Below are 24,853 nucleotides of genomic sequence, written 5' to 3'. Positions count from 1 at the left end.
TTTGTTCGCCGCCTTTAAAAGTTTATAGTGCTGCAATCTCTCGACTTTAAGTCATTGTATCTTAGAGATGATTGCCTGAAACGTATAGCACTTCATACGGACAATTTCGTCTTGCGGAGAAATGAACATACTTGCCTCGACTTTTTGTTTATATATTTGTTCATAACGAGAGAAAGATCGACAACAATTTTAAAAGCTTTGATCGAAGAAAAATGGTGGCAACAACTTTATTATGGAACAAAAAAAAATTGAACAAGTCGTGAACCCATGTATTGCATGTGTTTTCTAAAATAAATTATCCTCCTTTTATTAATGAAAACACTGATGATATTTTTATTTTATTTAGTTTGCTAAAGAAAAATTATATCCTTCAAACGATGCATTAAATCTCAGAAATTAGTGCATGTAACTCATATATTATAGGGGGTTTCATGTTTAATTTGGTTAACTCGAAAACAAAATTGGCCTGAAATTCATTGGCTACTTACAAATATAAACCACATTTATCCACCAATATCGAAAAAATCCATTTGACAATACCTCATTTATTTGACATTTTATAGTATTGCCCAAGTACACCGTGTTGGTAGCGACGATATATTATATCAGTAGAGACGACATTATAATTTAGGAAAAACTGCATTTTTGGTTCTGTAATTTTGTAATCTTGCGATTTTAGTCTTTTATTTTATCAAATTTAAGTTTTAATCATGAATTTTTAATTTTTGCCAATTTTAAATTTTTTTTATCAGAAGTGCTCATGTGACAATATTATATAGGTCAGCGTCACATTAGCACTGCCTTGATTTCACACGTCAAGACTGAAAAAAATAAAATTGCGAAAAGAAGATAACATACTGAAATTGAAATTTGACAACATAGATGACCAAAATCGCCAAGAGACAAACTTACACGACAAAAATTAATTTTTCCTAAAATTTGTAATCTTCATTTATCCGGAAATTATAGGCACTACTCTTCAAATATCCTTGAACAATCCCACGTTGGACGCGGATTATAACTTATACCAGATCTGAAAACCAAATATCAAGTTTGGATATTCGATATTCAAATATAACAAATCTTTAAAAAAAAAAAAAATCCACATGCTGATGAGAGATTATCTGCCATTCTGATCAATGTCAATTTTCGTCTCGTGAACAAGGATACTTCGATATTTGGATTTCTCCTTCAGTTTTTTGGCGTTTTCGAAGGGTATGTCTCGATTTGAATTTCTTCTTACTTGGTTATCATACATTATTAATTTTATTCGTCCTGCTGTTTCTGGAGTTTGTTGTTGTTTTTCTTCTTTTTTCTGGTCTGTTATCATTTCAAATTGATTCAGGGAATTTTTTGGAGTTGAGTTTTGGGTGAAATTGGACTGAATTATGTATAGTGGGTTCAAAGCTTTGAACACTAGCTCAAATACATGTATATTTTGTTAAAATTGTTTAAAAGGGTTATTTCAACAAACCAATTTGATCTAGAATTCAGGCAATTGATTTGTTTTACTTCGCCATCTTCCTCTAAAGTATGGTCCTCAAATTCATCAAATCCTCCTCTGTTCCAATCTTTTAGTGTTGCTAAGTGCTAACATACTCGGTGGATTTGAAAAGTAATGTTCAGAAATCACAAGTTATCCTCCTGAATATCAAAAATCCTGAATCTGTTGCGATTGATGATTCTTGTACTGGAAGCATGTCTCATGCCATTGATGCTAGGCATTAGCATGGAGTATTCCCTTGAATTTTTTTCTCCATCATTATAGTTCAAATTTCTTCTCTGACCGAAAATGCGGGCTTAAATACGAATTTAGCTCCTGTGAGTTTTTTCCATCTATGTGCTTCCTTGATGATGTTAATGTTGGTGTTAGCTCTTTTCCATCTAACTTCTTTTTTGCCGCTGTTTTGATTGCTCTGAGAGACCTCCTTCATTACTCTCTTCATCGATCTCCTCTTTGGCAGCCATGGTCGGAACTTGCTTACCAAAGTAATTATTGAAGATTTCTGGAGATGTGCTCATTATAGTGGCTTTTGATCAGATTTAAGACCTGACCTGAGAATTTGGGTATAATGATCCAAGAAAAACATATGAATGTGCTTCCCGTTGAGATGTATAAAGCAGAGTAGCGTTACAGATAACTTAGGGAACTGTTTCCCAGTGCTTCCCTTTCTCATTTTTGAAATGACATAGTTTTTGGGATTTTTTCAAAATTAAAGAAATGTGTCAAATATTGAAAAACATAAAGGAATAAAATAAGTGGCTTTGGCCAGAAAATTTATCAGCTTCTAGTGTAGAAAAACGATTTAACACAATTTTCAATAAAAACCGCTTTCTTTTCTATGCTAGCAAAACTATTGAAAACCACTTTCTTTTCTGCTAGTTCATTTCTACGCCAGCAAAACTATCATAAAAAGAATGATTATAATTTTGTCCAGTAAAACAAAAGAAAACATTTTATGAAGTGAATTCCATCTTGTTTCCATTGCAATAAAAACGAGAAAAGCTTAATCCTACAATGGTGCAGAGAAAATTCAAGACAATAATCTGTACACGCACCAATAGCTCGAGACATTTTGGTCGGTCAAGTATCATTAGTTTCTTTAAAGTCAGCATTTTCAACCCGCGGAAGGATAATTGATGATTTTTGAACTACTCTTTCCACTACTTCACTATTTATGTTAACTCTACCTAAGAATTGGTTTGATCGTGAGTCGACCAATAGAATAGGAGGAAATGATAAATTTGAGGAGCATATTCCAGAGAGAACAAAACACAGCTAGTTTGATTTTTATGCACCATAATCAATCTCAAGTTTTTAATTTTTTCGCGTTTTTTTTTTCATGTAAATTTTAGCTGTATATGTGTTTCATGTGCTTTCGTAGCCTTAATTATGAAATAGTATTCATCATATTCTCTTACCAAACCCATACAGACAAGCTGATACATGTATGTTTGCTCTGATACAAGTTTCATCCCCATTGAGTAACCCTCTGTTGGGGAGGTATAGAGTTTCTAAAACATTGTCGAGACCACTGAAAATGGCCAGCTCAGCATCCGCATGTCAGAAGCTCCTTGCCGTCGGCACAAAAATCATTGCTGTTGGACGCAACTATGCCGCACATGCGAAAGAACTTGGAAATGCCATTCCTAAAGTAAAATTTGAAATTTACTTTCTAAGCCGTTACATCTTTTATGGGATATGTTTGAGTAGTTAAATTTGATTAATGATGTCTTTTGAAGGAACCAGTGCTCTTTATGAAGCCCACATCATCGTATCTGGAAAATGGTGGGAAAATTGAGGTGCCGGAGCCGCTGGAGGCACTGGATCACGAGGTTGAGCTGGCTGTGGTCATTGGTCAGCGTGCCCGCAATGTATCTGAAGCAGTGGCCATGAATTATGTTGGAGGTACTGTTTTGGAAAATCCCATGTTGATAGCTGAAGTCATTGTTCCCTACTGAGATTTTGTGGTTTAGCTAGCATTATGCTCGTGTTATTTTTATTGTTCCCAAATTTGAAGCCTGAAACTTCATTTACAGTATAAACTGTGAAACTGCTGTACATATATGATTGCTTGTCCAATTTTAAGCGCACCCAAAAGGTACTATAGGACAGAAAAGTGTTAGATATGTACCAAAATAGTCCTGGACTATATTCTCACGTTGCATCCAGAAGAAAAGTGATGATTGTGAGGCCTATAATGCAGGGACGGATCTATAAAGTTAAAGAAGAGGGCAAGATGAGGTGACGAGATAGCTTAATGGATTTGTGGAAGTAAAGCAGTCAATTTTGAAAAATGACATGTAAAAATCCTTTTTTATTGTATGAGTGGGCAATTGGGTCCCCTCATCCGCTCATGCTCTAATGCTTTTGCAGTTTCGTGATAAGCACACTTTAATTTGTGTATGGATTTTCACATGATGAATTTGCTGATGTTTTGCCATTCCAGGTTATGCTCTTGCTTTGGATATGACTGCAAGGGAGATCCAATCTGCTGCAAAGGTTTGCGTATATTTTCAGCTGCAGTAGTCCATTCCTAATCAGTTATATATGAAATAATTTTGAATGCTCATAGTGCTGTTTTAATTTTTCGGTGCCATGTCCCTATGCCCATTCTTGAAGTATTTTTACCTAATTAATCTCATTCTAAAGTCTGCAGGTCTTCCTTGGACCACAGCTAAAGGCCGAGATACCTTCACACCTATCAGCACTGTTGTAAGGCTGCTATCAGTATATTATATCGCCTTATATATCATGTGATGAATGGTGCCACTTATCTTTAAGGTCTAATAAGACTATAGCCCAGGGGTATCACCATTCGTTCTGGTTTTAACTTATTTTTACACAAAAGAACTTGACCAGAAAGCTACTTTGTTTAGTGATTTGAAATGCCCATATGAAATGCATTGGTGACTCCCTCTTCTGTAACCGTCCTGAATGCAATTCTTGTCAAGTTGCTACATCACGGTTTTTCTAGTGAAAGTTAAACCGAATAGTGTTTTATAGTCCCATAGATCCACCGGAGAAACTATTTGAACCAAATTATTTTATATATTTTCAGTTTTTTGTGACAAATTGACAATGATCTGTTCTTCTGACTTTTTGCTTCTGAAACACTAAAGCATCATTTTAAAATTTTCTTTTTTTATCAATGCAGTTGCCCCCTTCGAATGTGTCTGACCCTCATAATTTAGAATTATGGTTAAAGGTATGACAGTTCTTTTACTCTTAAGGTGCTTGACATTCCGGGCTTATCCAAATGAATTCTTCGATGAAGGTTGATGGAGATATACGACAGAAAGGCTCAACGAGTGATATGATATTTAAGATCCCGTTCTTGATTAGCCACATCAGTTCTCTCTTTACGCTTTTTGAGGGAGATGTCATTCTGACAGGTATGGACATGTTAAACTATGCCCTGCTTAGATTAAATATTTGACAATATGCCCTTCCGTGTTTATGTCTCTTTCGAAACTATTTATTTACCTTTTATTTGAGCTATTTTATCATTTTGATGGTGCTGAAAATCAAGCACATTAGAGGTCATGAATTCAAGAACTCGGGTATCTTGTTTTGGATATTGCTTCTTTTGTACTACGTGCTAAGCCAACTGCGAGTATTCTTGTGTATCCCGTTGAGAAATACTCCACTACAGAATGGAATGCAAAAAATGTTGCATCGCATCTATCTAGCTTTACATTGTTATGTTATCATTACCATAATCGTTATGAAACACGTCTTACTTAATCTCAATTCCCAAGCAAGCAAGATTTGGTTAAATAGACCGTGTTTCCCCCTTGTCCTATGTCTGAAAAAACAGTTTGGTGATCCGCGTCTATTAACTTCGAGCCAAGTTAACTTGGCATTCTTTTTTATTCTACTCTTTGTATATTCTACTAATTTCTTGCAAGCACCTTTAACAATGAATGTCAGTAGCATTTGATCCTGATTTTGTTCTTAATCTCTTCCAGTTCGACCATTTCTATTATTTTAGACTTCTAATTGAATTAATACTTTTGTAACCACACACATCCACTTATCGTTCACATATCGGCTAATGTAGGCACTCCTAAAGGTGTTGGTCCGGTTAAGATAGGTCAAAAGATTGAAGCTGGAATTACAGGCTTGTTCGACATACACTTTGATGTTGGAAGAAGATGAAGGGAATCCTATCAACATCCATTACTATAACATCAAAGGCTTATGTGTTGCTTGAAGTTATGTTTTCGCTTTATTTTCAATTTCGATTTCGAACTGTACAATCTGGAGCTAAAGAATAAATTCAGAATGAACCTGGCACAAGATTTTTAATCTGTTGTTTTTGGTGAAACCTGGAGTTGGAAATTGAAACCGCTGTACTTGTGGCACTTTTAGTTGTTGAATGAAACTAAGCAACTATAGGTTTGTGGATGTCATTCGACTCATGTGCGTTTTGGCATGCACATACTCATGCATGTCTGTGAGATGGATAATGAGGTTCGACCACTGCCACAGATTAGGGCGCGCAATTTCTCCCACGGAACCACTGCGCACACTTGAGTGCACATGGATCAACCACATATCGGACATACATTCGTGGCTTTATTTGGGAAATCTGCGTTACTTTTCTAGAGGTAATTTTTCCATGACATGATGTGTGTATGAATCCCCTTTGGGCTTTGAGTCCAATTCTTTAAGCACAAAAGACTCCTCGAATAAAAAGTTTAGCTCTGTGTTTTTGACGTAAGTTTATCTTCGATTCTCTAACCTTCTTTTTGAAACCAATTTGGCTAATGTTAACTTGGTTCTTGTGGTATTGGCTCTTTTTTCCCTAGTATTTTTCTTTCCAATGTTGTTTTGTTTAGCTTTTCTTGTTACCTTAGTATGTGGAAGATTTTGGCCTAATTCTCTATCATGTATTTTAAACAAAATATTACTATAAAACTAACACGAACTTCACATATTCTTCTACTTGTTCAAATTATTTTTGTTGTTCCTAGAAGTAAAACCATAAATTTCAAATAAATCACTTATATATTTATATAACTAGAAACAATGCACGTGCGTTGCACGTGGGAAATATATGTTGAAGTAATTAGAATTTGAAATAAAATTAGTTAACTCAACAAAAGATAATGATAATAGTATTGTAAATTTTGACAATTCGTGTTAATTAGCATATATAACTAATTTGAAAAAAAAAGCATATTTTTTTAATTTTAAAAAAAGCTTTGGACTACTAAAATTTTTCTCATATATTGTTTTCTTTTGTTATTTGTCATATTCTCTCAATAATACATATATTTTATTATAATTTTCAATTATTACAATCTTTTTTGACAATCAATGATATGCAATTTTTTATTTACAATGTTGTTTAATTATTATTCTCTTTCATGTAAACTGACAACAACTTCTACTGGATGTTTTTACTTTCCTAGTCACCTTTAATTTATTAGCATTTATACTTGATAACATATAAACTACACATTATTATTAGGGGTGAGCAAAATTTCGGTTAAACCGAATTAACCGACCGAATCGAGTCAATTCGGAAATTTGGTTCAGTTATTTCGGAAATTCGGTTTTCAAATTAAAAAAATTCGGTGATATCGGTTAATTCGGTTCGGTTTCGGTTTTGAAATCGGCTAACCGAATTAACGATATAATAAATATTATTATTTAATAAATTTTTATTATTTATCAATTTTAATATTTTTTTAATTTTTAATTTTAAAATCAAATTTAATTCTAAAGAAAAATTTGTGATGTATGTGATTTTATGTTCTTATGTATTTGTGTAGACTGTAGTGTTCAAAAAAATTACATATATAATTAAAGTTAAATCACAATTTTTTTTAGAACTAATCGGTTAATTCGGTTTAACCGATTTTAATTCAATTCGATTTTCATCGGTTATGAAAATTAATTCGGTCGATTCGATTATTGCTAAATATTTCGGTTCGATCCGGTTATGAATAATTCGGTTCGGTCGTTAACAGAACCGACCGAATGCTCACCCTAATTATTATAACAATCTATCATCACTTAAAAAGTACTGATGGATTGATTTAAAAAAATATTGATTAAATTTTGTCATTTATTTGCAATTTACAATAATAATATTTTTGACAATAAATCATATTTTTACTGACTTTTATGACACTTATTTTAATATTTCATATTAACTCATAAAAATAATCAGCACAATCAAATTACTAATGTCATATTGGTATTATCTTCAGAAAAATAATATATTTAATTTTTATAATTGTTTAAATATCTTAACGGGAACATTTGTGTACCCTTATCTTGAGAAAAATTCATTGCATTTATAAATTTTGAACGGTAAATATAACTTTATAGTATGCATTTAATTTGGAAACTGAATTCATTGTATGACAAACACTTCTTTCACTTCTATTTTTTTGTGTAACCCAAAAGAATTAATATTTTTTCTATTTTATCTTCTCCAACTCACTGTAAAAAGTTATAAAAAATATTTATATCTAGAAAAATATTTTTATTTATTGTTTTTCTTGACTATATATTTTGTTATATGTGAACTTATATTCTACTTAATTGTCATATATTTTTACTATATAATTTGTGTACATTAAAGATGAATAAGTTCGTTTTGTAGTTTTTTGTTACATGGACTTAGGTTGATATATTAATATGTGATATACATAGATATAAGAATTTTCAAATTCAATTTATTCACAATGATTTTTCATAACAAAGGCCAACTCAAAATAATAAAAATTAGGATTCATAATTATTTTAAATATGATATAAAAATAATATGTGGAAACTTTTTTTGACATTTTAGTTGCAAAATAGAGTGATCAATGCATGTAGGTACACTATTTCATTGTAACAATTATAACTTTATTTAAATATCTTATTTCTCACTCAATGATCAAAATTTGTTTATTTCTTATATTGATTATCGGTAAATCTAATATTTCATTTAAATGTTTTTGTTAATAATATTTACATGAGTTTTATTGTATATTTATCCAATTTGAAAGAGATAAATTATAATTCAATATATAATAATATTTGAAAACGATAGAATGCTTCTAAATTTAAAAATCGAGTAACATGTAAGTGATCAATTCAAAACTAAAAGTTGATGCAACATGTTTCTTCTTGCTTTACAATCGAATAATATAGGTTCGATCGTTTGTCGCTTTACCAAAAGATATAATTGATGGTAACTATGCAAGTCAAATCTTTAAATCATACAACAGCTCAAGCGCCTACCCATCATGGACAATTAATATTTTACCAAGCAATCTATCTCCTAATAATTGCACTAATTGCAATCAATGAAAATCAAAGTCACGATCTTGGCTCTGATATCAATTGTTGAGCGTTTATTGTTTTATCAAAACCTATAGATTATGCTAAGAGTGCAAAACAAATATTTTAAATATTACAACATCTCAAGCACAACATTTCAATTACTCTACCCAACATGATCAATTATTGTACCCAACAAATAAGTTTATGTAGATAACCTTTTAATATATCATATGAATTTATAAGATATTTGAGTAGAATATATACTTGATATTCTACATAAATAGCAGAGAAAAAAAATAATTTTTTGTTTATTTGAAAATTATATTTAAAATAAAAGAAAAATCAGAATATATATATATATATATATATATATATATATATATATATATATATATATATATATATATTGTTTGTTGATAAAATCCCGAAACCCAAATTGAAAGTTGAATTAATACATTCATTCATCATTAAATTTTACTATTTAATTTTAATATATTTAACATGTTTATCCACTAAAAATATTGAAAGAATTGTTATACAATTTAATAAAAACGTCAAAGTACATCATTTTCTGATTTCAAATAATGATCACATTATTATTACGTTACAATGATAAATAATTATTATTTTTAATTTATCATCATAATCTTTACCTCAATAAAGACATTTTCGAATTTAGGATGAATTAATATTGCAATGTTAAATTTAATATTGACATTAGATAATTATAATATTAATTCTAACATTTTTTTTCTTCTCAATACATTATTTTTTTTATCTTCAAATATATTAATCTATTTATTATTGTATACAAAGTATAATAATTATTTGGTTAATTGATCACATTTAAGATTAGATGTTTAGAAAAAATTATAATATATCTTTAAAGAGCAATAGATGATGAAATTAAATTTGAAATCAAGAGAAAAATTAAGAAAATGTAAAACACTATTGTGCATAAACTTTCGCTTTGTACAGTGACAAAACATAAGGAGAGACCAAGTGAGATACTTATATATATGAGTCTCATTCAACTTAGCCCATTATAATATTTTATTAACCCACTTTTTCCTTCGTTTTTACTTCACTAATTTTGCAATGTGACTCAGTTCAATCATTAATTTTTTATTTTTTTAGTACATAGTGGCCTCCACTCTCACCGACTTCAATATTTAGAAGTCGGTATTAGTAGTTTATAGGTAATATACAAGTATTTAGTTTTTATTTTCTGTTTTTTGATTAGTTGTGTAATTTTTTATGTTCTACCTAATTCATTTTTAGAATTTTTATTGAATTTTTATAATCATGATTAGAAGTGTTGCACGCATACAATATAAAATTAATGTATTTTAAAATGTTAATATTGAAGTGTCGAATAAATGTATTAAATTATTATTTAAGAACTTTTAGAAAAACAATATACATCATAATTCAAATTTAAAGTTTAACTTACAAATAAAAAATTGCGATGAATATCTTCTAAAATAAATGGTGTTAGCTCAAAAAAATTAAATATGATTATTGTAAATGAATTTTTCTTAATTAATTTGAAAATTTTCAGCAAATGCGCTGAATTAATTATAATGTTTTCAATATAGTATGTCGATAAATAATTTTCTATATGAATTAGTGATCGAGTCCTTATGAACATTTAAAAAAAATGTGTCTTTAGTTATAGTAACGGTGTCTTATAATTTAAAATATTAAATGAAACAAAATATCAAGATAAAAAAATTAATTAGGAAATTCAAGAAAATGTGATTACTCAATTAGTTTAATTGACACGCTATTTAGTTTGTTGATCTAATAGATGTTAAATCCACAATCACCGAGTTTGACAACAATTCTTGTAGAATAAAATACAATTATAATAAATTACTTGATTGTATATGTAATAAAATTTTGTATTTCATATATGTTTGATTTATTTCATTTATAAGGTTGAAAATTTATATATTATGATATAAGATTTGTTAAAATCTTAACATCGATAAATTCACTAAAAATTTATATATTAATTTTCGGTACCATATAATTCTAGTTTCGCCCCAGACTTTTGTGTATTCGTTTGTTTGAATTTATTATTTCTCATTTTACCAAGACCCATAATATGTCAAACATGAAAGTGAATATTAATTTAAAGAGATGATAATATTTATATATTGTAATAAACATATTTACCCCTCACGATACTGATAAAAATAACTTAAAAATAATATGTTGACGAACATATTGTAAGAAATCCAAAAATACAACTCAAATGCTAACTTTGACACTCAATTTTGAGTGACTGCCAAAATGTCTCAACAACCTACAATTTTTGGACAAGATAGTAACATCACAATTTTGAAATCAAATTGATATTTTCCATATTATATCAAGAATTCATGATTGAAAATCGATAATATTAGATATATAGATATTTAATTTAAACTCATGCGAGCTCTTTTAGGCTCACCTTTAAATGAGTCAGAAAAATTTCAACCCAACTCACTTAAACTATTTGGCACTGCAGGCCAAACCGACAGACTCAACCCAAATTGATGGCTGAAATCACAACGATCTTTTACCATGTTTTATTTAATAATTTATAAATAAAAACCGCAAAAAAATTTCGGTTGCAAAAAGCTTTAATTTAAACACATAGATTTTAGTAAACTGTCACACGAGGACATGAAAAAAATTAATAAGACACCAAAGAAAATTCACAATTCGATAATGAGTTATTTCTAAACTTTAATTAATTTAATTTACATAATAAAAAGATAAATAAAAAATCTAAATCATTGGATTTAAAATAACATATTATAATGTGTGTAGACATAAAAAAACCAAATACTAATTTACAATAACGAAAAGATATCATTGGATAAAAATAACATATTATAATGTGGTTTAGACATAAAAAAATTAAATACTAATAATCACACATATATAAAATATGAATAAGGATAAAGAAAAGACACATTTAAAGTAATTAATAAGGTGATAAAGTGATAAATAGAAATTCACATATAAAATCACATATTTATATATATATATAATAGATATTTTAAGTTAATTATAATAAATTTCAAGTTTTTCAGTAAGGATGTCATTTGAATTTTTTTCTATTCTGTATTATTATGTGAATAAGTTAAATATGATTTTAATATTTGATTTATTTATTTTTATAAATAATGAAATTATAATAAAAATTTCTTTTTAAACACAACCGAAAGGAATATATTAACTAGAAACTCTGATTGGTCAACCTTTTTTTGTGTGATCCAATTCAAGATTGTTTTGCAACGGCTAAATGAAGTTTTTTTGTTTTTATCTTTGTTTTTTTTTTTTTTGCTTTGTACTAAGGTATCATTTGGCTGGTAGTATAAGAAAAATAGGACGAAGATAAGCAATATTTTGTAATAATAAAATATATAAAAATGATAGTTAACATAAAATTGGATTGATTAATTTGATTAAATTTGGCATAATATGATATTACCGTTTGGTTCTTTTGAAAATATTAATAAAATATTTATAATATTATTTATTAACGATAATATTGTAATTTCAGTTCAATAATTTGATTGATGTGAGATAAATGATGGACATATTAATGAATAATATGATGCATCAAATATAAGATTAAATTAAATAAATAATATACCGAATGAAATAGTTTTTATGAAGATAAGAATGATAAGATCATATTTATTGAATTTTTTTTAGCATGATTTATTATTTATTAATATTAATTAATTAATTGAGAATAGGAACCTTTTCGCGTGATTTTCAGTGAATTAATTTTGGGTTACCTTTTATTTATTTATTGTATTCCGAAGCCTTTTCCCGAGGCTCCCCTGTTGTCATCTAATATGCTTTATTAAAAAAATCCAACAAAAAAGTGACCTTCTCAATCACTCCAGATATTTCTATGTTATTTGCCAAGATGTAAATTTTTTTCTTGTAAAATAAATTATTTGTAAATTTTATACACTATTTATTTAAAACTTAGAGTAGGATCTATCGTGAGACGGTCTCAAAATTTTTTATCTGTGAGACGAGTCAATCCTACCGATATAATATATTCTATAATTCCACATATTGTATGGAAAATCCCCCGGATATAAAGTTTTTAATGCGTAGGTTCCATTTATGTACTTGACGGAATTTGAACATTTAAATAAGTTTGATTCTTCATCGGATCATAAAACGGAAAGGACTTCTCCCAACGAGGAGATTCTATATTCACAATAAAAAAATACTACTCTTAGCATAAAAAGTAATATTTTTCATTGATGACTCAAATAAGAAATCTGTCTCACAAAATACGATCCGTGAGATCGTCTCACATATGTTTTCGACTAAAACGAAAACTTAAACTTTGCATCTCGAGGTTTTTTTTTAAAAAAAAATTTGTGCTGCATATGCAAATTTTTCTATTGTTTCTTGAAATGCTCACTCTTGTATATATTAATATTAATATAGAATCTCTAATTTTATTTTATATTCTAATTTTATGTTCTTCTTAAATATTCAACAATATAATTCACAATATTGAATGTACAGCTCTATTATGAAGGTCGCATGCGGCAGCCATAAATAATAATAATAAACTTTAAATATGTAACATCTTATCAATCGGTCAAATCTTGGACTATACAACGGCTTCTTTTGAAATTTAGCAAACAATGATGGCCCAACTTGCACTAGTTGTAAAACACTACATATTTTTAAATATATACCACAACATGTATTTATATTAGTAGGTGTTATTGGAGTAATGATACGAATAACAAGAGCCAAATACATGTGAAATATAGACGAGATAATTAATATCATGCAATATCTTTTTTTTTTTTTATATAAAAAGACAACGAGAAAAATCTACACCAACGTCATTTATTAGTTTTTATATGATATCTAGCAACCATGTCAATTATTTCAACAATTCAAATATCAATTTGGTCTCTTCATAATTTATCAAATTTCACTTTAGTTCATCGATAATAATAAAAAATTCTATACACACACATCACGTGGACAAAGAAACTAGCAGCAATTATCAATTATCTAAGCAAGACTCAATAATGCAGTGTGAATACGCTGTCGTTTGGCAGGGACCTACACCCACCCCTATATTACCGTTATAAAACCTGATCATAATCTAATTGTTATCTTTTCTTTTGCTTTCGATTTTCAAGAAGCGAGCCACGAGCCCATTCCTGTTAAACTGTTTGAACTCCATTTTCCCAACTGAAGATTCCCACTCCCCCACCAACGAAAATCCGTGACACACAGTTAAAATTCCACTGTTTCTTCTTCTTCTTCTCCTCTTCTTCGCCTTCGTTAGCTCAATTGTCGTCCTTGAAGCTTATAGAAATTCTGCAAAATATATTACAGAGAAATCATACCATGATTCCAAGAAATCTCTTTGTTTTCTCCATATTTCTGGTTTCCTGCAGCTTTCTTGGTTATCCTTCCATGGCGTCGTCAGAAAATGTCAGTCTTGATTTCCCATTTTTCAGTATCAGGAACCTTACTCTTCTTGGAGATTCCTTCATTCGGAAAGATATAGTGGGACTCACAAGAGAGCTTGGAGTCCCATCTTCAAGCTCCGGTTCAGTAATCTACAACTGCCCGGTTGTTTTCTTCGATCAAGAAACGAATATCACGGCTTCTTTTTCGACGAGATTTGCTTTTTCGATCGATAACAGCAACCCAACTTCGTTTGGGGATGGGCTGACCTTTTTCCTGTCTCCGAACAACCAGACTTTGGGTAGTCCAGGAGGGTATCTCGGTCTTGTGAATTCCTCGGTGTTGACCAAGAATAGATTCATAGCGATCGAATTTGATACTCGGCAGGATTTGCATTTCAATGATCCTGATGATAATCATGTTGGATTGGATATCGACAGCCTGATCTCAATCAAGACTGCTGATCCAAAGCTGCAGGAAATTGATTTGAGGAGTGGAAATCTGATTACCGCTTGGATTGATTACTTGAATGATCAGAAGAAGGTGGAAATTTTCTTGAGCTATTCGAGTTTCAAGCCGGATAAGCCACTCATGACCGTGGAGATTGATCTGTCTGATTACATACAAGAGTTTATGTATGTCGGGTTTTCGGCTTCTACAGAGGGAACCACGGAGCAGCATCACATCGAGAATTGGAGCTTTAAAACTAGTGGGTTTCGCCCCGTGATACCAAGAATTCATCCTCACAATGTATCTGAAAGTTCTGTCCCCTTACGGCCACAGCCAATTCCAGTTTCCGATTCTGGTAACAGGCATCACAAGAGGATTGGATTGGGGCTTGGCATTGGTTTTCCGGCCTTCTTTTGTGCGATCCTTGTGGTGTTTGGATTGTTTTCTTTGAAGAGATGGGAGGGTGTCAAATCAGAGAAAATCTTGAAATCGGAGCTTGTTACAGGTCCTAGACAATTCAATTACAAAGAACTCAAGTCTGCCACAAAAGGGTTTCATCAAAGCAGGATTCTGGGACACGGCTCTTTTGGCACTGTTTACAAGGCCTTCTTCGTGGAATCAGGTACAATCTCCGCTGTGAAAAGATCAAAGCATACCCACGAAGGTAAAGCAGAATTCCTTGCTGAATTAACGATCATAGCTTGTTTGAGGCACAAAAATTTGGTTCAACTCCAAGGTTGGTGCGTTGAAAAGGGAGAATTGCTGCTTGTGTATGAATATATGCCCAACGGGAGTCTCGACAATGTCTTATACCCAGATTCTGAAAACGGCAACCCTTTAAAATGGTCATATAGATACAACATTGCTGTCGGTTTAGCCTCTGCCCTCACATATCTACATCAAGAATGTGAGCAACAAGTGATTCACAGAGACATAAAAACAAGTAACATAATGTTAGATGTGAACTATGGTGCAAGATTAGGCGACTTCGGATTAGCTAGGCTAATGGATCATGGCAAGAGTCCAGTATCCACCCTCACTGCAGGGACAATGGGATATCTTGCACCAGAATACCTTCAATATGGTATAGCAACCGAGAAAACCGATGTTTTTAGCTATGGAATTGTTGTACTTGAACTCGCTTGTGGTAGAAGGCCTATTGAAAGAGAAGAAGAAAGCCAAAGAATGGTGAATTTGGTGGATTGGGTTTGGAGACTGTATTCTGAAGGGAAGATCGTTAAAGCCGCTGATGTACGAATGAAAGGAGAATTTGAAGAGGAGGAGATGAAAAAGCTGTTAGTTCTAGGCTTGAGCTGTGCTAATCCAGACAGTATGGAAAGGCCGACAATGAGGAAAGTCTTCCAAATTCTCAACAATGAAGCTGAACCTTTGGTTGTGCCAAGAGCAAAACCGAGTCTTACCTTTTCGAATAGTCTTCCTCTCAGCATTAATGAAATTGTTTCAGATTCTGAGGAAGAATTTGGGATAATTGAATCACAGATTGAAATAAGAGTTTAACTGATAAAAGATGATAATAAGTAAATTTTCTGATGTAAAATTCTTTGGTTCTTTTTCACCAAAGGAACTTAAGGTGTTTTGATATGTTTTTTTTAACTTCTGTATACATAGAGTTGGATTCTAGGCACAGTTCAATGTTACTGAAAATTGAACTGTTTTGATCATATTTTTTTTGAAGTTAAGCACTGAAAATTCATTGAATGCGAGAAATATATTTCTAAGGACATGCACTCTTTTCCCCCCTAAATTTAAGCAAATTTTTCTATGGACAAATACAATATTTCTTCTGCTTCACTTTGCTGTCAATAAGGATCGATGATGTGGCTTGCATTTAGTGACCTTTTAAAGTTTAATACATTTATCAATCCAATACTTTGATAATTCAAAAGTGATTTTACAATACACTTGAATTAATGAGGATAAGATTAGCCATGATAAATTATTCTCTAACATTGAACTTTTATTTCGGATTTAGTTGGATAATTTCACTCTCAACTCTCTATGATGCTTCCAATATCCCATCATCTTTTCACTCAAAAACCCGAAATGACAAATAGGAAAAATATCAAGTTTCTGGACCCATACGCCCTGCAATCATGGTGCACATCAGTTTCCACATGGAAGAATAATTCTCCAGGTATTACGAGGCCAAAAATCTGACGGATCGACTTATCTATATTATATTATTAAACGTGAGATATTTAGAATAACTATTTTAAAAGATATCAAAATATTTAATTCTATAATTATCCTTCTTTATAAATACTAAAAATAAGGGACACAATTTGTTTTGAGTAAACTCATGGATTATTATCTAACCTGTATTTATAATAGCACATATAGCAAATAACTTTGTTATTTAAAATACATCAAGATCTTCCCCAAAATACGTCTTCCTCGACATTTCTCATATTTTTATTAATAAAAAACACAACAATTAAAACTCAAACACAAAAACAAAAAAGAAAAGTAATCTAATGAATATATTTTATATAAAATTTTATCATATATTTAATCATAAACTACAATAAAATTATGTGTACAATTATGTATATATCTACATATATACAATTACACTTTTGTTATGCTGCCTACAAACCGTAAATATTGGGGATAGATGATTGAATCTAACACCTCTCTCTCACTCTCTTGAATAGGAGAGACAATGCTATCAAATGAAGAGACTTTTGTCGTAAAAAGTACCATTGAAAAATTACACCTGGTAACATTTCAGCAAGTGGAGACCTCGCATAATCTAAACGATGATGTCCATTACCCACCCTTTATGACTGCCATTACACTTTTCACATTGGAGACACGACCAGTGATCAATGGGAATGAGGATACAGTTTGGAAGAGTAAAATGAAAAGCTAAAATGTGACAAATAAAAAATAATAAAAATGTAAAACTACGGTTGGCCAACTTCTAATCACCTCCCAAACATTTACCATACACATAAGGTTTTTTTTTTTAAATTTTGAGACAACATAACAACCGTTTAGGACAAATATAGCATGAGAAATGATAATTAGGCATGATCAAAATTGCAAGAAAAGAAAGAAATACACAGGACAATAGAGATATAAATATACTCGCAAAAAGTTTCCAAGTTCACCACTTGGAAGTTGTCGTCTGGACAGATTGCAGTTGCACCAGTTTTATGGTTCATCTCTTTCCTGTCTTGGCAAACATAGGAAACATTCCTTTCATTTTCTTTCTCAGACTTGTTTGTCTTCCTGCTTTTCAACCTCAATATCAGGTTACACGAGTGTGGTTTTCATTTAACCTAAACGGCCTCAGCTTGATCAGAAAATAGCACTTCTGCCAATGGAGAACTACAAATATCTTTATAAGTCTCATAAATGGCAGCACGGACGCACCCTCCTTCTAAAATTCTCGACAAAGGATGCAAAACAGTTAGCGGATTATTTTCTCTATCTAAGCTGTTCTTCAATTCGAGAAAGTCAGAAACTAGTTTGGCTTCGCTGAACTGGACAAAGACAGCAGTGTCATCCAAATGGTAAATCGAAGTTACAGAGTCCTTGCCAAAAACTTTATGCATACAGTCTCTAATATCTCCTGCTCTAAGTTCCGAAGTCAGTCCCCAAAATAATACCATATTCGGAAACAAAATTTTCTTATTCTTCTTATGATAATTAGAGCCTAAAGATTCTGCATCAGACTTTCCTGTTTTAAGATTAACAACATCTCCGTTCACCCAGCTAAGAGATAGGTGGTTGATATACTTTTGGAGCTTCTCATTTCCTGGTAAATCTACAGGGCGTGCTTCGTTGTTAAAATCAATTCCTAGATGACAGCATGCCTGAGCAAAAACACATCCGGTCATAAAAGCATCATATCCTGCTTCATGCTTGGCCCCCGAGTTCCAATTTGAGAAACTGTCAATTAGTCTTCAACTTATGAGTCACAGAAGATTTCCAAAGATTTGTCCATTCTACTCTTGTTTACTAAAGGAAAATGCACGAATCTATTTACTTTCAAACCTTAGTTGTTAACTGTTGAAGAGAATTTCTCCTCAAGCTACAGATAAAGAGTTACTAAGTATCGAAATAGATAGACAATATTTGCCGCAAATTTTAAAAACTGAAAGAGAGCAAACCTCTGATCGTCAACTTGAACTTCCACTCTAACACGTGATTTGTCAACCACACCACTGACTGGGACACTGAAAGCAATTTGTGGACAGAGTAAGGTAAATGCTTTCGAAAGAGATGTGCTGCCTTTCTTCATAATATGAAACAACACATCATCCGCATTCAGCAACACTTTAGTGTCAACTATGTATGGGAAATTCATTTGAACAGCTGAGAAAAACTCGTCCGCTGATGAAGGAAGAGGACCGACAAATTTGCGGTAAACATGCATAATATCTGCATGTCATTAGCAAATTATGTATGAGAAATAGAGGACTTAAAGTGAAAACAATACAAAACTCAATACAACACTTGTACCAAGAAAGCAATTGTGACCAACAATCAACTTTCTCTCTGCAGAAAGGAGATCAATAACATGTCGAAACCCAATTGCAGCTTTAATCTTCATTTCTGCAACTTTTCTGTGACAAGCTTTAACTTCCATCTACACAACATAAGGTAAAATTGGATAAATTTCCATGAAATGCAATCAACAAAATGCTAGTAACGGAGAATTTTATGTGCAGAATTTACGGGGCTTCACAGTCTGTGTTTCTGATACTGCATTGGAATTATAAATTTCACAGCAACTGTAAGCTCTTTAAATGACTAAGAATGTTAAACATTAAGATTCTCAAATGTCAATTACAAATGATAAATAAACTTGAGGAACAGTTTGATAAGAAAGAGTAAATTCTTCTCATTCTAACAGCAGAACCATATGGCAGCATTGGTCAAATACAGGCAAGAAACCCAACATTAGATACCTCTAGTTAATCTTAGAACTTAATCTCACCATTAAATTATCCCTATCTGTTGTAGAATCTGTATAGACGATCAAGTGTTGTGGACCAGAAGTCTCATCAGTCACTTGGACATAAACAAGATCTTGGAAATTCTTTTCAGTGACCTGCATGTTTTAGACAAGCTATTACTGAGTCAAAACTTCAACAAGGGTAACACATCAGTGATCAGAAGAAAAATCAGACAAAAAATTCTTGCACACTTCAAAAAAATGGTAGCAAACCAAACTTAAATGAGAATATATGGAAATCATGTACAAAATATACATATTCGAGGGAGTAAATATTCATTACCAATTTAATCAACCTCAGCTGCCGAGAAGTTAAGCCGTTCACCATAAATGCTGGTCGCATCTGGAAGAAAGTAGTTTGAAATTTCTGAATCAGGTTGTTTGAACTCCCTAAAATGTCAGATCCTCCATTTTTATTATGTAATAATTCAGTTCGCCATTCACTGAGTTTACTCTTCATTCTGTCGGTAAATAGTATATCTGACATCCTAACAAACTGTGTATCTATGACATCTCTCAAGATAGATGGCGAATCAGATACATCATTCTGGTGTATTGAATCAAACCTCCTCAATGCTTCCTCCTCTTGGCTTCTGGATAAATAAGATATTCCTGAGATTATTTAAGAGAGAAGAAATTTACCAAATAAAAGAAATAGAAGACACGAAGGAAAATTCTCCAGGATGATCACTTTTGAATAAAACTAGAAGATGGACTTCAAGTTCTGGAAGAGCAGCTGTAAAATAAAGTGGTTGTTCCTTGTCCAAGTTAAAGATCCATCAAAAGCAAAAATCAAATGCATCAATGAAATCCTCATTTGTATTTCTAATTTTTTTTACATATATCTTCCAAAAAACTATTTCCGAGGTCACAAGGCCAGAAAGAAAGAATATATCACAAAAGCGTATGTCAGAATGTAAATGATCAATCACAAGAATGCCCTTCTTACTAAGACCCTCGCTTTTAATACTACAGTTGAAAACATCGACGGGGTAGAAATATGTCACATGTAACACAAAATATAGCTTACTCCCAATACAAATTGGATGGTACACAATTACATACCATCCAATTGTATATCTGTGGTTTGGAAAAGGTATCAAGTATTAGCATAACAGAACACTGGATCCAAATGATATTAAATTTTCTGCATCATAGGTTACACTTGACTATAAAGGTGTAATAAGAATGACAAAAAACTTAATCTTCATCTAATAAATTGTAGCTCAAAATCAACATGCCTTCTACAAATTGATTTTATTTATTACATTGAAAAAATACAATATCATCTTCCGTACAAATGGGGAAATATTAAAGGACAGAAGAGATCCGGAACAATTATCAGGAAGCACATCTAAAATAAACTTCAAAACATAGAATTCGTGTTGCATATGAAGCTTCACTATTTTCATCAAAGCATTTCAATCAGTAGACATAATCATTTAACAATTCACATGTCAATATAGCATAAAAGCTTGTCACCCATTTCAAGAGTAATAAGAAGAGAATCCGGCTCACCTTCATATATACATGCATTGAAATTAAACTGGTATTTTGCCAAGAATTCCAGCGAGGATGTCTGACACAAGAACTCAAAAGATGAGCATTCACCAGGAGTTTCCTGCCGAGGAAATATGTAAAAATTGTGCCTGCCAAAGCAGACAAAATATGGTTTTAACTACCATCTTGATGCAAGTGAAATATGTTCCATCCAGTCGGTATTTTGCAATTTCAAAACAAAACATTCAAATGAAAAAGGAAACATAATAGTCGTCAGAGGCACAAGATACACTAAGGTAAATGAGTACCATAGAGCCTAGGCACAAGATGGAAAACATGTCTTGTTGTAGTGAGATGCATGAAGGGATTATACACAAGGATTTACATATTTTGAGAAAATTTCATCACATATCACCAAATATGCATTGTCCAAACTATTGACCGGCAGTAAAATAAATATATATTAGTTTATGTTGGAAAGATAATGAGAACCAAGATTTGATACTGAATGTTGTTAGTTATTTATCTATTTAGTATATAACCATAGAGATATGCTGGAAAATTCATGTGAAAGTCAAATAAAGAAGAACCATTCACCAAATAACGTAGAATCTGATGCTGAAATCAAGAAACCTCTATATCCTTGTCTCGAGTAAATGGGATTTCTTATAGAAAAGATAGCCACATTCTTGTAGTAGTTTGTCTAGCACATTTAATAGTGATATTCCAAAAACATTTTTGGGTGAGCATTGCAACTGCTATGCATCTTATCAACGGACCTCCCTCCAAAATTCTTCAATTCAAAGTATCTTATCAACTCTTTAATTCATAAAAAATCTTCTCCATTCCCTAACATGATCATTTCCGCTTGTAAGCTTCCCTAATTCTCTTCCTCCTAAGACATCTGGGAGTTACATATTTGTTTATAATTCCGATCCTGCTAAGGAAATTTTCATCCAATAGAAATTAAGGGCAACTTCTTGGGGTATTTTATTTCCCAAAATACCTAAAAATGCTATTGCACGTCACCCAGCATTAGTATGCGCTTGCCGCTTGTGACACCAACATAATGAGGGCCCGAAAATTTTGCTAAGAATTTTAGCAGTTCATCCAAGAAGCTGGCCAGCAGAGGTGGCCTTATCAGAAGAGAATTAAGTTGCGTGGAAGGTATGACTTACGGTAAATAGTAGTTCTGCGGAAGAGTAGGGTTAAGCGACAGGGAAAATGTACCCATAGTAGTACTGTTCATAACAAAACACTGGTAGGAGACTATTGCCTTAGAGTGGAAATGTACCTGTGCTGGGTACATTTGAAACTAAGCACAATTGTAAAAAAAAATTAAATAGAGGGAGTATCAATTTGAAATTTTCGTAGATTTAAGTGCATCCAAAGTCCAAAAAACTAAAGTGTATTTAAGTCATTGGTTTGAAATTACTCGATTCAAATGCATCCTTAGAGATCTGATTTCTTTGGCTGTTGGTCTTGACTAGGAATTGTACCAAATGGAAGTAAAAAACGCATTACTTAATGGTTACATGGAGGAGGACATGATGCTGTCACTGGCTTCAAAGAGCAAAGTAAAACCAATGACATATATAGGATGAAGTAGTCATTATGTTGCCTAAATTAGTTTCCTAGAGCTTGGCTCACCAGATTCAGCACACTAATGAAAAATAATTTCTACACAGAAGGGCTAGCTGATCACGAAGTTTTTCTGAAGTAAGCTACGGATGAAAAGAGCGCTATTCTCATATTAAATGTGGATAATATTGTTATTATATGTGATGTTTCTCGTGGAATTGACAGCCTTAAAATTAAATAGCAGATATGGTTCAGAGTAAAAGATATGTGCCACCTTCAATACTTGCAAAGGAAATAACTAGAAGCCTGGAAGGAGTTTCGTTCATGGTATTTCTATAAGCCAAAGAAAATATGCTGTGGAAATTCTGAAAAGATTTGGCATGAATGAAAGTAATTCAGTAGGGAGTCCAATTGTTCCAGGTTTCAAAGTAAGCAAAGATAAAGATGGAATCTCTGTTGATGAAACTTACTACAAACAACTAGTTGGGAGTTTGATGTATCTCACTACCACTAAACCTCACTTGTCTCATAAGTAGATATATGGCGAAACCAAAAGAGATTCATCTACAAGCAGCTAAAAGAGTGCTTCGATATCTGAAAGGGACTATGAACAATGGAATTCATTATATGAAAGAAGGAGATGGTGAGTTGTCGGCATTCACTGAAGTCTGATAGTGACTATGCTGGAGATATGGAGGATAGGAAGAGTACATTGAATTCAGGTGCTGTTTCGTGGTGTTCAAAGAAGCAGCCAATCGTGACCTTATCTACTACAGAAGCTGAGTTTGTAGCAGCTGCAGTCTGTGCTTGTCAAGGAGTTTGGATGAAAAGAATTTTAAAGGAGCTGGGATGCTCTGACGAAGGTTGCATTACTGTGATGTGCGACAACAGTTCGAGTATCAAGCTGTCTAAAAATCCTGTTATGCATGGTCGCAGTAAACATATAGATGCGAGATTTCATTTCTTGAGGAATCTTACTAAGGATAGTACAATTGAATTAGTTTATTGTGGCAGTCAAGACCAAGTGGCAGACATAATGACTAAACCATTGAAGCTTGAAGTCTTTAAGAAGCTTCGAAAGATGCTGGGAGTTTGCGAGATCTTGAGCATAGTCTAATTGCTAAATAGCATTTAGTTTAAGGGAGGAAATGAAAGAGTTTTTCTGCTGGTTTTTGTTAAATAAAGCCCTATTATGTAGGGACATTTACTTGTTTTTTACCTGGTCTATGTTTATGTTATCATTTAGCTTTATTTTTGTTGATTTGTTATTTCCGTTGAATTGTATGGCTATATGAGCCAAGGTCATTATCAATAAAACTTGAGCCATTGAAATCCAGTTTGTCGTGTATTTGTTCTCAAATCTTATAAACAGATTAAAGTTCTCAACAGTATCAATTTCCTAAGGACAGAAACCAAACCAACCAAATGCATTTATACAAATTGGATTAAACAAAATGTCCAACTCTAATACTCCTGATTGTATAAACATAATACTCAAGACAAATGTGAAAATTAATTTTCTAAAATTCAAAGGCACTTCCTTTAAGAAAATTAACCTCCAATACGTCGATATATTTATAAATCAATATCCATTTATGTCGTTGACAGGCAAAACAAATCTCCAAATTAAATCCTCTTGTTCAGTTTAACCGTCAGCCGAAACACTTACGGATGAGCGACGAAGGACTGGGCTTGAGGGTCCCAGCGAAAGGGACACACCCCGAACTGAACGACGGCGAATTTCTCGGCTGAGTCTTTGACTTTCAGGTACTGTATATCGGCTCGGTCGAACTCGAACGACTCCCGCCACGGTGCGCTGGTGAGCCCCGTCATCTCCAAATCGATAGACACGAAGTCTGCTTCCTTCACGTGGCGCCGCAGCTCGGCTAGAGCCGGTTCGAAGTTCGACTTCGTCACATTCTTCAGCCCCGTGTTCGAAGCCGATGGCGCGCAGCAGATGGAGCGGGTGAGCGGTGGCGTACGAGTTCGGGCCTTCAAGAGGGCCCGAACCAAATATTCTCTGTGATAGCTCATTCTCCAAGCCCAGAACGCTAACGGTAGCATAATAGTTTGGGAATATT

At 32.3% G+C, this 24,853-nt stretch overlaps 3 protein-coding genes across 7 annotated transcripts; 2 read left to right on the top strand and 1 right to left on the bottom strand.

Moving 5' to 3' along the window:
* Positions 1–1,078: 1,078 nt before the first annotated feature.
* Positions 1,079–5,911, top strand: LOC142540678 (oxaloacetate tautomerase FAHD1, mitochondrial-like). Of its 5 annotated transcripts, none has more exons than XM_075647012.1 (8): positions 1,079–1,215; positions 2,936–3,155; positions 3,244–3,409; positions 3,951–4,003; positions 4,154–4,216; positions 4,659–4,709; positions 4,779–4,896; positions 5,565–5,911. In XM_075647012.1, the coding sequence occupies exons 2-8, from the start codon at positions 2,952–2,954 to the stop codon at positions 5,660–5,662; spliced, it is 753 nt and encodes a 250-aa protein (XP_075503127.1). In that variant the 5' UTR covers positions 1,079–1,215; positions 2,936–2,951; the 3' UTR covers positions 5,663–5,911. The 5 variants fall into 5 exon arrangements, with proteins under 5 accessions (XP_075503127.1, XP_075503129.1, XP_075503128.1 ...); XM_075647014.1 differs by having other exon boundaries at positions 1,083–1,215; positions 2,971–3,155; XM_075647013.1 differs by having other exon boundaries at positions 1,094–1,219; positions 2,971–3,155.
* Positions 5,912–13,890: 7,979 nt separating this feature from the next.
* On the top strand, positions 13,891–16,448 carry LOC142540676 (putative L-type lectin-domain containing receptor kinase S.7). Its single transcript, XM_075647008.1, has one exon. It carries the CDS (start codon positions 14,192–14,194, stop codon positions 16,220–16,222), a length of 2,031 nt encoding a protein of 676 aa, XP_075503123.1. The 5' UTR covers positions 13,891–14,191; the 3' UTR covers positions 16,223–16,448.
* Positions 16,449–17,603: 1,155 nt separating this feature from the next.
* LOC142540675 (poly(A)-specific ribonuclease PARN) lies at positions 17,604–24,825 on the bottom strand. Its single transcript, XM_075647007.1, has 7 exons — positions 24,442–24,825; positions 21,210–21,340; positions 19,975–20,303; positions 19,674–19,787; positions 19,196–19,322; positions 18,844–19,114; positions 17,604–18,622 (listed from the first exon to the last, which is right to left on the bottom strand). Exons 1-7 carry the CDS (start codon positions 24,804–24,806, stop codon positions 18,010–18,012), a joined length of 1,950 nt encoding a protein of 649 aa, XP_075503122.1. The 5' UTR covers positions 24,807–24,825; the 3' UTR covers positions 17,604–18,009.
* Positions 24,826–24,853: the final 28 nt, after the last annotated feature.

Source organism: Primulina tabacum, chromosome 3, assembly GCF_025594145.1.
Source record: "Primulina tabacum isolate GXHZ01 chromosome 3, ASM2559414v2, whole genome shotgun sequence".
NCBI classification, from domain to species: domain Eukaryota; kingdom Viridiplantae; phylum Streptophyta; class Magnoliopsida; order Lamiales; family Gesneriaceae; genus Primulina; species Primulina tabacum.
Note: the sequence above shows the minus strand (reverse complement) of the source record. Positions and strands in the feature narration are given on the sequence as shown.

Bases quoted from the DNA above. Each gene is read 5' to 3' on its own strand.
- LOC142540678 (XM_075647012.1), top strand. From the start codon at position 2,952: ATGTTTGCTCTGATACAAGTTTCATCCCCATTGAGTAACCCTCTGTTG. The intron at 4,217-4,658 runs GTAAGGCTGCTA...TTATCAATGCAG, and splicing joins TCACACCTATCAGCACTGTT to TTGCCCCCTTCGAATGTGTC. The intron at 4,897-5,564 runs GTATGGACATGT...CGGCTAATGTAG, and splicing joins GGGAGATGTCATTCTGACAG to GCACTCCTAAAGGTGTTGGT.
- LOC142540676 (XM_075647008.1), top strand. From the start codon at position 14,192: ATGATTCCAAGAAATCTCTTTGTTTTCTCCATATTTCTGGTTTCCTGC.
- LOC142540675 (XM_075647007.1), bottom strand. From the start codon at position 24,806: ATGAGCTATCACAGAGAATATTTGGTTCGGGCCCTCTTGAAGGCCCGA. The intron at 20,304-21,209 runs GTGAGCCGGATT...AAATAATCTCAG, and splicing joins CAATGCATGTATATATGAAG to GAATATCTTATTTATCCAGA. The intron at 19,323-19,673 runs GTGAGATTAAGT...TATGTTGTGTAG, and splicing joins CAGATAGGGATAATTTAATG to ATGGAAGTTAAAGCTTGTCA.